General features: G+C 36.9%; 1 protein-coding gene across 1 annotated transcript; it reads left to right on the forward strand.

The window, feature by feature from the left end:
* The first annotated feature begins 10,796 nt into the window (after window positions 1-10,796).
* Window positions 10,797-12,674, forward strand: LOC122006261 (pentatricopeptide repeat-containing protein At3g12770-like). The gene has a single exon (XM_042561695.1). It carries the CDS (start codon window positions 10,862-10,864, stop codon window positions 12,554-12,556), a length of 1,695 nt encoding a protein of 564 aa, XP_042417629.1. The 5' UTR covers window positions 10,797-10,861; the 3' UTR covers window positions 12,557-12,674.
* The last annotated feature ends 777 nt before the right edge of the window (window positions 12,675-13,451 follow it).

Raw genomic sequence — 13,451 nt, forward strand, 5'->3', positions numbered from 1 at the left:
TCGACGCTGTAAACTTGCTAAATGGTCGTGCCATCCGACGACTCGGTCAACGACGGGTCATCAAATGCACGTGGTGGGTCGTAACGAACTGCGACCAGAAAAAACAATCATTTGGGACTTTTTCCCTGTATTGTTTACTGTCATGGGCATAGATAGAGGAAGGATGGATAATTATTAAAGGAAAATAATCAGCAAAAATTTAAAAGAGTTTTTTTTAATCATAAAAAGGGTATTTTTTTATTAATTATTAAAATAGTATCTCATCCTATTTTTTTATCTCAATTATCGGTACTTATTCAGCCAATCCAAATATATAAAAATTAAAATATCGCCAATAGGACCGTCTAAAGATTCCCGAGACCCTATGTAATAATAATAATAATAATAATAATAATAATAATAATCTTTTAATATATTTTAAATTTTTTTCTCAAATTTTTTTCATTTGAATTTGGGATTAAGAATGATCGGTTTAAAAAAAATTGATTTATTTTTTAAAAAATAAAATATTATTTTTTATATAAAATTTAATTTTTTTGCTAATATTTAGATAATTTTTTTAATATTGTTAAATTATTTAATCTTTTTGAGACATTGTTGAACGTAAATAAAATTTTATTAATTTTAATTTTAAATTTTTTTTTCTGATGAAGTATTTTATTTTTAGTTGTCTGGATAAAAAAAATCTTTGATTCATGTTATTATCGAGGAAGAAAAAAAGAGTGAGAAAGAAATATTATCAGCAAGGAAGGAGAAGAGAGCGTTCTCTGAGAGTATCACTACTGAGATAGTATAAACTTACAGAATTACTGATGAGAAAAAAAATATATCGACGAGAACATAAACGTACAAAATTAATGATCAGAAAAGAAATAGACACGCTGGTGAGAAAATAATTAGGATTTTTTAGAGATATTGAGAAGGAAAGAGTTTATTAATTTTATAAGATATATAATTAAATAGAATAAAATCTTGACTAAGTGTAATTACGAGGAAATAAGATTAAATAAAATAAAATTTTAGCTAATTGTAATGATGAGAAAATAAGGATAGTGTAAGAGCATCTACATTAGTATCCTCATCCAAAATCTAAAATTTAGGGTAAAAGAACTACTTTATTAAATTTAGATATCCATTTTTCACCACATGATACATCAGTTTTCCTATAATTTACCATATATTTATTTTTTTATTATTTTTTCTCTTTCCTTCATATTTTTTATTATTAGATGGAGAAAAGAGATAAAGGAGAGAGAAATTTTTTATTATTAGAGGAAGAGGAGAGAAATTTTTTATTATTAAAGAGAGGAGAGAGAAATAGTATTTTAATGTTTAGGGAATGGATTCCATTCCCTAAATTTAAAGAACTACTATTCATAAAATGTATATTTAGATAATGAGTAGGGTATCTGATGTGGATGTTTTTTTAATGTAAAATGTAAAATTTAAGGTAAAAGTTTAGTTTAGGGTAATTGATGTGGATGCTCTAAGTATAAATAAAAATAATGAATTAATTGATAAGATGTAATTAATGAGTTAACATAATATTTATTAATGATTTAATCAATGGATCCTAATAATATTTGGACTCTAGACATAAACTTTAATGTCCTATACCTTGAGACAGGCCTAATAGCCAACTAAATAAGTATTCCAATCAACTGAATAACACTTTTTTAACAAATTGTGCTTACATATATAGAGTTAGTATGCAGCTAAATATGCACAACAACATAAGTAAAATATAAGAATAAAAAATAATGACACCTAGATTTATGTGGTTCGGTAAACCCTTGGGTTCCGATTCCACGGGTTATACCTTGATCGCATACCACTAAAAATAAAGAGAATCTCTTTATAAATTGATAAATAATATAAGTATAAAAAAATCATCTCTAGAACCTGAATGCAATTGCATCCATCCTGACACTTCCGAACAGCAACACGAGCACTTTGAGCATATGGAAGAGAATGTGTGTAGCTGAATTAATATTCTAAACTTGAACTCCTAGTCTCCTTTTATAAAAATCGATCGAGTTGTTGACTTTGAACCTTTTCAGTGAATTAAAACAACTCCAGTCACATAGACTCCGTTAACTCAACTATCAACTTCATCCACGAACAATTTAATCTAGCTTACGAAATAATTTTTTGAACATTCGGACCATCTCTAGTGGCTTGGAAACTCGGTCTAATCGGATCTCTAACAAACTCACTTGGATCATCTCAATTTGGACTTCAGGTTGCTCGGACAACTTTTAATCACTCGAACCTTTAGGTCACTCGGAAGCACTTAGGGTCACTTAGTCCCGAGAAATTTGATCCTTGGGGATCCAAGTAATGAATTTGATTCTTGGGAATTCAATATTGGTCGATCCAACTTGATTAATCAACCTTATTTTAGGGACTCGTGCTTGGACTCGTTTTCTACCCGTTTGATCAACTTGAGTTTTCAAAGTGGAATTCTCTTCCTCAAATTATTGAACTTGAGTTGAAGTTTTATTTTGAATTTAATCAGTTGAAGGACTTGGTTAATCCTCTCCTTAAGGATTTTTACCTCCTTTCAAAGTGACTTGACTTAAACATTGGACTTAGCTAATTTTTGAGTCAAACAAGCAATCATTTCATATAATTTTTTTATTAATGAAGAATTTACCTCGATGTTTGGTTCATCTAAAACGGATACAGATCTGTGGCTTGACTCTAACTCAGGTTCGGACTCTGACTTAGGCTTAAACTCGAAATTGGACTCGGCCACTTGTTCTCTTATCGTCGGCGCCAGGAAGCTTGCTTGAGCTTGTTCTTCTTCATTCGATTCTTCCGACGAAGACTCATCCCACGTTGTTTTTAATGTCTTCTTTATTCGTTGCTTTTTGGTCTCCTTTGTGTTTGGACATTTAACCTTGAAATATCCTTTTTGATCATACCCGTAGTAAATCATCTCTGACTTGGCCTTCGTGGTTCTGTTTAGATCTGGTTGCTTGTTCTTTAATTGGATCACCTTCTTGATTTCGCGCTTGGTGAATCCTTTTATCTTTTTGAATGGTTTCTGAACTAGGTTGACTAGTTCGAAGGTAATTGTCTCGTCGTTTTCTAAATCTAATTCATCTTCGAATTTAGGTTCAGGTCAAGACTAGGGTTTCAACTCCTTGTTCTTGATTTTAGCTACAATTAAGGCAATACCTTTCTTGGCTGGATGTGTATTAAATTGTTCATGTAATTAATTAAAATTCTAAAAAAAATTAGTTTAACTTAACTTTTGAAAGATCTCAGGAAACTTTGTAAGCATCTATCGTAGATCCCCATAATGTGTTTCTTGGAAATGGTTTTAGTGTGTACTTGATTATGTCCTGGTTCTCGACTTGTTATCTGATCTAGTGGAGTCCGTTGAGGAGGACCTGAATCCAGGTGTGTAGCAGACTTGTTAACTCTCCTACCTGTATTTTAATATTATACAATTTATTTAACAGTAAGTCACACTTGCAAACCTTAGTGTTAGAAGTCCCTGTTAGTGAGAGCCCTAGAGCCAATCATGTGATGGTTACTTTTTGGACTCTTTGTATCATATTCTTGTACATATATTTCTGATATATAAATAAAGGCATTGTGATTATTATACTTGTGTGTATTTGTGCTATATAAATAAGTATAATAATGTCCTAGGGTAGTAGGTTCATATCTATATCAATCGATTAGTTGAATCGATAGTGAGATGATATAGAGAACACTACACTTAATTATTCCTAGTCAAGTATTAACATAGAAGGACAATGTTAATGCATTGAGACTAGCATGTAGGTCAACATGATGACTTGATCTCACAAGTCATGGATATGAGATATCAAGTTGACACATGGGTATACATTGGAGAATGTATACTGAATGACCCGCCATGAGAAAGTATCATGGATCGTTATATGAGTGTCATATACTTTCTCAAGTGACTATTAGTATGACTTTAGTCCTTAGACCTGAAGTCACCATGGTTCCCTACATAAGGAGTTATGTACTTTGGTTTCGTCAAACGTCACCCGTAACTGGGTGGACTATAAAGGCGATTACTGGGTATGTAACAAATTATGCGGAGGGATGTGAGTGATGTAGATGGGATCTATCCTCCTATATTACAGGAGTGATATCATAGTCTTGATAGAGTGAGATCACTAAGTGCATGGCCATGCCCAAATAAGGCAATATGTGATATTGTGCTTATTTGATTATAGTGAGTCTACTTGGAGTTCAAGACACTTAGATTGATTGGAGGATGACACGGTCTATGCCTCATATAAGATAAATCTAGATATCAAGGATAGAAGGACAATGTCACATATTGTGAGAGTCACAATTATTAGTCATATTGGTGATGTTGGATCTCAACATTCTTGTAACTTGGGTAGCAATGATGTGTTGCTAGATACCTCTCATTGCTTATGTCCCTAATTGGATTTAGGGACATTGCCAACGTTGACAAGAACCTATAGGGTCACACACATAGAGCAATAGATGGAGACTAGTTCATATGATGAACCAAGAGGAAAGATGAAGTCAAGTTTGACTTGGCTAAATATGGAAAGTCTATAAAAGGCAAGTTTGACTTGACCTAAATCCACAAGTTTGACTTGACTATGAGTTAGACTCAAGTATGATCCAAATGTTGGATAAATCAATTAAGGGAGTTAATTTGATCATGTTTGACTTTGGCCAAATTAGGAAGGTTGAAAGTCAATATTGACTTGACTTGGATGCCACCACATTTGATGAGGTGGCATGGGAGAACCAATGGGGATGCTACACATCACCATGCCACCTCATGCTTGCCACCTCATGGGAGGTTACCCATGAGTGGCCGGCCACATTAAGGGGGCAATTAAGAGCATTAATTGCCCACTTAATGACATTTATGTGGCCGGCCACATGATATGGTGGATTGATTGAATTTTTGAATTCAATTTTTGATTCTTCTTCTTCCTTGGTGCTCTCGGCAACTTCTCCCTCTCTTCCTCCTCTTCTTGGCCGAAAACCACATAGATGCTAGCACACCTTGTTTCGGTCATCTTCTCCACCTAATTGCTTGTGTGGACACATATAGAGGGGCTCTACTTTGTGCCCTCTAGATCCAACTTCAACCTTAGTCGAGCGGGATAAGCGAAGGGCACGCATCAAAGGTAGTTTTTCTTTAAACTATAGATCTAGGAGTAGATCTAACATATTCGGGTATTAAGCATGATATAAATACGTGGAATTTTTCGAATCGGATTTTTTCTTTGCACGAGATCCTTGGCTAGGGTGTTTCGGGGTTTCCGCGACGCGAAAAGCGGTTTTCGTGGCCCGAAAAATTCTAACAGTCCCTTCGTGTAGTTTGATTAGTTTATTACATAGATCTTTTGCACTGATGAATGGATCGACTCGGTTGAGCTGTTCCTTGGTTAAGCTGCACTGGAGGGTCTAAGTTGTTTTGGTGTCGATGTCGATTTTCTTTTTGGTGGAAGCATCCCACTTGTTGCATTCGAGTGGTACTCCTTCATTGGTGGGGAGCGTGAATTCAATTTGGAACATGATTCACATCTCCATTTAGATCTTCAAATGGAACTCCATTTGGCCTTTCTAGTAGCTGAAATCATCTTTAGAAAATAAAGGTGGTCAGATTATGTTGTATCCTTCTTGATGGGTCATTCAGAAAAACCTGTACAGATAAATACATAGTAAATGTACTAAGACTTGGTCTTAAATTAAGAGAAAAAGAATAAATGAAAAAACAACCAGCTAAATAAAACAAAAAAGTGCTAGATTGGTGGTTATACTAATTCAGAACCCCCACCCTGATACCAATTATAGGATCAAATAAAAAACTAGAGTCGAAGAATTAGCACGAGTTGCTAATTCTTGTTTAAAACTTCTTTTTCTCATTTTCAAAGATAGCAGCGGAAATTAAAAAACACAAAGAGACCACTTTATTTTTTACTTGGTTTACAGCCTCTGACTGCTAGTCCAAGGGCCACAAACTTTGTTCGCTTTCAATATGCAATCCACTAGAAATCTCTTTCTCAAAAGATAAAGAGACTCGTTGTTACAAAGATTGAGGAACGGTAATACTTTTGTCATTCCTAGAATTTAAAGTAGAAAGACAATAAAGTAAAACAAGATATATTGGCAAAAATAACAGTATGAAATAAAAGCATAGTTGTTGGAGTAGTAGTGAGTCATGTCGTCGATGTTTTGGAGCGAGACGAGAATGGAAGCATTTGAAAATTGATGAAGAAGCCTCAATTCGAGGGCTTCTTTTATAGACCCAGATCGGTCTACCGATTCGCTTATCGATATACCGATCACCTTAGAAATGGAATCCAGATTCGAATGATTGGTCTATCGATCCTCGGGATCAATCTACCGATCCATCCTTGGCTAGTTCCCTTCCACCATGTCAGCTTGTAAATGAAGATCCTCTATCATGTCGGTATCGCAGTCCTTATGCTTGATTAGCTCCTTTGCCACATCAGTTGATCAACCTTTATCACTTCACCACGTCAACACGATGGTCTTTATCCAATGCCACATCAGCAATCTGGGACTCATCCAGTCCACATCAGTACACAGGAGGACTTGGTTGACACATCAGTGTTCAGTCTAATGATCAAGCTGATCGATCTACCAATCTGTTCGATCTCCGATCCAGTTGTTTGGTCTACCGATCCTGTAAAATAAAAGTTAGCATAGTAATATCATAAGCAGGTAAAATAGATTTTGATAGTTGTCTAACTATCCGATCTCAACTTCGAAATTCGAGTGAATCCCTTAGTCGGACCATCACTTAAGGATGCCCCTATAAAGAGGGCATGTTCTTACTCGTTCTTCCTTTTGGAAGAACCACTTGATAAGCACCCGTGTGTCATACCATATTTACCATGAGTATCAAACACAATTAAGTATTGAACTCCTCTACATTAATGTAGTATAGAGATTACTTGTCTCTCACAAGGAATGTAACGGTAGAGTGATAATTGATAAACCTAGAATTGAATGTTATTGCTTTTGAATTTTTTGATATGAAAATAGGGGGTTTGAGTTCTAAGACTAAGAAATGAAAAATAATGCAAATATGAAATAATCATAATAAATGAAAAATAATGCAATTAATAAAATTTAATTTAACATAAACTATGATGACAAGGGAATTGAAAGAAATATGAAGTAAGCAATTAATGAGCCTAGAGTATTAAAGAAACATAATATAATCTAACCTACTTGCATGCAAATGAAAGACACAAATATAACTAACATTCAAATAAACTAAAACATGACCAGAATAAGTATTGCAAGAAATTTAATAAACTTAACTATGACAACCAAAGTAACAAAAGTGGTTGGAAGATTTCATCAAACACGCTGCGAACATTACTCAAATTAAACCAAGTATGTGGAATCTAAACATGGGGATCACTTAATACAAGCATTCAACACACAATCAACAATACAACCAACAAGCATAAACAACCATCATATAAAGACATCACCCTGGCTTTGGATGGATCTTGCAGATGGAACTCCTCATGGATGAATGACAATTGTGGATGGACTTCGGAAGTAGGTTGATAAGAGCTCAGATAAGGGAGGGCATCTTCTCTTCTAACCCGAAGAGAGGAGGACTATTGGAATTCAAAAGGGGTTGTCATCGATTCTCCACTTCTAACCCGAAGTGGGGAGGGAAAGAGCTTCACTCTTCTAACCCTAAGTGGGGAGGAAGAAAATGAAGCTCTGGTTCTCCCTCTTCTAATCCAAAGATGGATGGCTGGAGATGGTGGAGCTCCGAAAGGGACATCCAGTTCCTTCCCTTCTAACCCGAAGAGGAGGATGGTCGGATGGTGGTGATAAAGTGGAGAAGGGGTTCTTCTTTTCTAACCCAAAGAGAAGAGGTGAGAGAGAGGATATGACATGAGATTAATGGAGATGAGATAGAGGAGGTTGACCAGCCTTGGATGTCAATGGAGAAGAAGTGACGCTAGAAGAGAGTGATGCGAGGGAGAGATACGGTGGATGAATAAGATGGGGTGACCATCGGCCCTTGGAAGTGAGGAGATGGTGATGAGAGGCGATGGTGAAGAAGATGATGGAGGAGGGTGGCGTCGGTGAAGCTTGGCCTCCTTGTCTGAGATTGGTGTGAGGAAGAGGTGGTTGCTTGAGATTAGGTTGTAAATGAATCAAATCGAACTGAATATGCAGAAAAATCTAAGGCTCGAATTCGGTTCGAAATAGGTATATTCGAGTTCGAGATCGATTAGAAGTTTGAAATTTTCAAAATTTCTGGTTCGAGTTTGATTCGAATTAGGGCTTGGGTTTGAGTTCGGCTCGAAAGATAAGAACATGTTTGCGAACTATTCAAATTATTGCTCGAAAATATGTACTCAAAAGGCTCAAAATTTATTTATTTAATATATATTTAAATTATATTAATAAAATATTAAGGCTCGCGAGTGGCTCACGAACTATCGAACAATATAATTTGGGCTCGAGTTCAGCTCGAAAAAAAATTCGAGCATGTTTGATTTCGGCTCAAATTCGATAAATTCGAATATGAATCGAATATTTTTTGAGCCGGCTAGAAAAACTAGCGAGCCAGCGCGATTCATTTACACCCCTACTTGAGATCCTCCTTGGTGAACTGATAGCTCTTCCTCAAGTGAACCATCCAAAACTTGAACCAACTTCCCAATAAATCATCTCTAAGTTGATCAAACTCTCCAATTGAACCAAGTTAAATGTGAACCATTGATTAAGGGTTGTTGAATCAAATCTTTTCCTTCAATCTTGAACCATACTCTAAATTGAACTGGCTCCAGTAGATGAACCGATTGATGCTTCAAGTCAACCCATCAAGTTTTGGACCAACTCTCCTCAACCCTAGCATTAGGTTCATTTAATTTGATTCAAGCCTTATTCCATGGTTCATCTTCAATAACTAATTATTAGAGATGTCAAACAAGCAAACCCATAGCGGGGCGGTCGACCCTTAGCTGGCCGACCATTTGACAGGGCAGGACGAGTCACAACCCGTCATCTTAGCAGATTGAGAAATTTCCAATCCAACCCAACTTAAGACGAGTTGCGGGCTCAACGACCAACCCATGAGCCCACCACAAAAATAAAAAAGAAAATAAAATATATATATATATATATAAAAGATTAACAAGTTTAAATTTGGATTACTTTTTTTTTTCAAATTGCAGGTCAACCCAAGCCCACAACGGGCAGACTCGTGCGGGTCGCAGCCCAGATGAATCAGCCCGCCTCAATCCTCCTTTAAATGAGTTAATAAAATTTCAATCCAACTCACTCAAATTGTTTGACTGGGTAGGCCAACTTGACGGACCCAACCTAAATTGATGGCTCTACCAATTAAATTGAACCGGATTGAGGGCTTTGAGTGAACCTTCTTTAATTCCTTGCAAAATTATGAAATAATGACAAAATCTAGGGAAAAATTATAATGAGATCAAAAATTGATCCTACAAAATATGATATAAATCAATAAGAATAAGAGCTAAAATAATACATCAAAATGTTAGTTATCACTACTCCACTTTAGGAGCTTATCTCAACTTACCATTTGCCAAACCCTTGGTCTTCCATACCTATTTGGGCTTCCTCGGCTTAGCACCCTAGGGCTTTCTGACTTGATCTCTAGTCCTCACTTACCCATCAAGTCCCTCCTATTAGATATTCAATCCGATGACCCATCTAGATTTAGCTCTCTAGTGTCCTTGATATGCTAAGACTTCCTTACCTAGTATTCAATCCAGCTAACCTACTAGAGGTTTAACTTGCCTAATATCTAGTTAACCTGAACTACTAAGGCTTAATAGGTTAATTACATGCACACTTGATTAACTTTGATAGATCACACTTAATCTTAACTTTGAATATTTATCAACATCAAAAATATAGATTTAATTTTCTAGTTCTCACTACATCAACAACGTCTCCTTCCCTGTTCACTATAAAAATATTCGAGCTTACCGATAGAATATTCCGTCATAATTCCTTTGATAAAATGTAATTCTATCGTAATTTTATTTGACGTCATTATTGTTACCGACAATATTATTACTTATCCTTGAAACCATTTTTTTCTGTTTGTTATAATGTGTGATGCTTTATAACTGACACCCTCTTCGTAACTAATGCCTCTTAAATTTTGTCTTAATTCGAGCTAATAAAGGCCCATCTTAACCCGCCCTTGTTAATACCGCATGGTGCCAATATTCTTCATCATGTTAATGTTTGATGCCTATTAGTGAAGCTTCATGCCTTGTTTTTTTTTTGGCATTCATAGCTACAACCGTCAATTTAGATTTGGCCCGTTGGATTAGCTCGTCTCATCAAACAACTTAAGTAAATTTGGTTGAAATTTTATTAATCCATTTTAAAACAGATCCAAATAGATCAACTTGTTTAGGTCTATGACTCACGTGGATCAACTTATGACAGTTTGGATTAACTCGCAGATTAAAAAATAATTATTCAACCATTTAAAATTAGAATGGAAAACTCAGTGAGCTCGTGGACATGATCCACCTAAATCACAATCCAATTTTTTTTTTTTTTTTTGAAAGATTTGTGGGTTGATCTATTTAACCTATAGTTCATCTTGATTTGGATTTAATTAAAAATTTCCTAGTTCATTATGGCCTAACCCACCATCCACCTGAATTAGGAATTTTTTTGGCCCATCTCACCTTGCTCTTGCTCTGTTATATTATGAGTTTTTAACGGCCCGATCCGTCGTTTCATAGGTTGGCCCTACTCGCAGCATAATGGTAGATTATTGAAGTACATTGGATTTGTAACTCACTCTAGTCGTAACCCGATGCCCCTCCCGGCCCGGATCGTCGCCGCCGTAGCTGCTCTCCCTCGTCTCTTCCACCAAGGCGATCATCGTTCCCTCCCTCTCCTGCTCAAATCTCACGCCCTTCTCATCACTCACGGCCTCTTCGACAACGCCTACATCTTCTCTTCAATCATCTCCGCCTACTCGCACCTCCGCCTTCCCTCACTCGCCCTCCTAGTTTTTCGTCAACACCACTCCCATCACCTCCCCGATCTCATCGTTTACAACTCTCTCCTCTCTGCCTTTTCCCGCAACCACCTTTTCTGCCAAACCCTCTCCTTCTTCCGACGCCTCCGTCTCCGCCTCTCCCCCGACCATTTCAGCCTCTCAATCGCCGCCAAGGCCGCCGCCGAGCTCCTCGACTTGCCAACCGGGCGTTTCATCCACTCCCTCTCCACCCGCCTCGGATACAACGCCGACACGGTACTTTCAAATTCTCTCATGCTGATGTACTTTCGATGCGAGTGCCCACGCGATGCTCGCGTCTTGTTCGATGGATTGCCCCTGAAAAGCGTGGCTTCTTGGAATACTTTGATCTCCGAGTTGGCTGCCGTAGATGCTCTAGAAATATGTCAACTGGTGAAACAGATGCAAACGGAGGGCATCAAACCAGATTCCTTCACAGTTTCCACTCTCCTTACTACGTGCGGCGCCGATAATTGGAGTCAGAAGCGTGGAAAGGAATTGCATTGCTTTATTTTAAGAAATAGTTTCAATGGCGAGCTTGATTTTCACATAAATACTTGCCTAATAGATATGTATTGTAAGGCTAGGCGAATGGATTTGGCGAAGCATGTCTTCAATGAGATGGAGTTAAGGAATGTAGTAGCCTGGACAGCAATGATTGCTGCGCATGTTGAGCACGGACAGAATGAGGAAGCTATCAAGCTTTTCCGTGAGATGGTTCTAAGCAATGGCCTTCTTCCAAACAAGATCACTCTTGTAAGTGTCCTTCCAGCTGTTGCATCTCTTGCGAGCTTGCCAAATGGGAAACAGATGCATGGTTTTGCCATCAGGTTAGGGTTCAATACAGAGACCTCCTTGAACAATGCCTTAATTGACATGTATTCGAAATGTGGAAGCATTGATTCTGCAAGATGCATCTTTGATGACGAATCATGGAAGAAAGATGTTATCTCCAGGAGATCCATGATATCGTGTTATGGCATTCATGGCAGGGGAGACGAAGCAATTGCTTTATTCAGAAAAATGACTAGTCTTGATTTCAAATTTGATCACATCACAAGTTTGTCTGTCCTGTCGGCCTGTGCCAAGAGTGGCCTAGCAATTGAAGGGCTTGAGATATATAATGCATTGGTAAAGAACCATGGAATTACCCCCACTGTTGAAATATGTTCTTGCATGGTTGACATGTTAGGTCGAGCCGGCATGTTGGATCATGCTTTGCATTTCATACAATCAATGCAGTTTACGCCGTCTGCTAGTGTTTGGGGTGCTCTGCTTGGTGCTTCAGTGATTCACAATGATGAGAAACTGCAGCAACTGTCCTATGATTTCCTTCTTAAGTCCGAGCCTGATAATCCTTCCAGCTATGTGTCTGGCTCAAATTTATATGCTTTGTCTCAGAAATGGGATATTGTGGATCAATTTAGAGCGAGGATGAAAGAACAAGGTCTGAAGAAAAGTAGCGGTTCTAGTTGGATTACTTCATAATGATTGAAATAGGAGATGGTGGATTAATGTCCATATGCTATATTTTTTGTAACGTCTCCAGGTAACTCTGGTTGGAACTTCCCATGTTAAAGAACAAGGTTCGGAGTGTCAAAGATGACCCCATGCCCCGATCCGAGTCTATAAAAAAAAAAAATCAGGTTTGGGTTGGGGATTTTTGGATTTGATTCAGGTTTGGATTGGAGGGTTTCAGGTTGAAAATTTTTGGATTGGATTCGGGTCATGTTTGGATTGATCTGAATTTAGGGGTAAGTCATTATAAATTGGGTTATTCGGGTCAAGGTCGGGTTGATTGGGTTCGGATTTAGGAGTTTCAAGTTGAATTTGAGTTTGGGTATGATTTAGGTTAAGATTTTTTTTAAAAAAAAAAAAATTCTGATCTGAATGTGACCTCGTCAATCCAAATTGATATCCCTAGGAGGTGGCCCGAAGAAAACTAGTGGTTCTAGTGGATTACTTCCTATGTCTGAAAATTTAAGTTATTAGTTAAGTAAGCATAAGTCACCTATGGGACATTAGAAATAACGTGGATTTATATTTCAAATGAATTAGTAAGTCTACTAAAGAATCAATTTTTACATCATTAGGAGTTGAGAAAATTAGTTATACACGATTAACCTACCTTCTTTTTAACACAAGTACTTTATTACACAACAAAAGGAAACTTGACTAGATGTTGCTCATATAAGGCCTATTTTGAAAATTAGATACAAGTCTTGCGTAGTCAATCAAGTATGAAAGACTTCTTTTTGGGTGCCTACAAAAAAATATAATGGTAGAATGATAAATTTAGGATAATGTTATCGCGATTGGGTTTTTGATGTTTTGAACGGGGGTTCGGATTTTAGGATTAGACTATAAAATGAAATAACAAAAT

This window comes from Zingiber officinale, chromosome 7B (assembly GCF_018446385.1).
Source record: "Zingiber officinale cultivar Zhangliang chromosome 7B, Zo_v1.1, whole genome shotgun sequence".
NCBI classification, from domain to species: domain Eukaryota; kingdom Viridiplantae; phylum Streptophyta; class Magnoliopsida; order Zingiberales; family Zingiberaceae; genus Zingiber; species Zingiber officinale.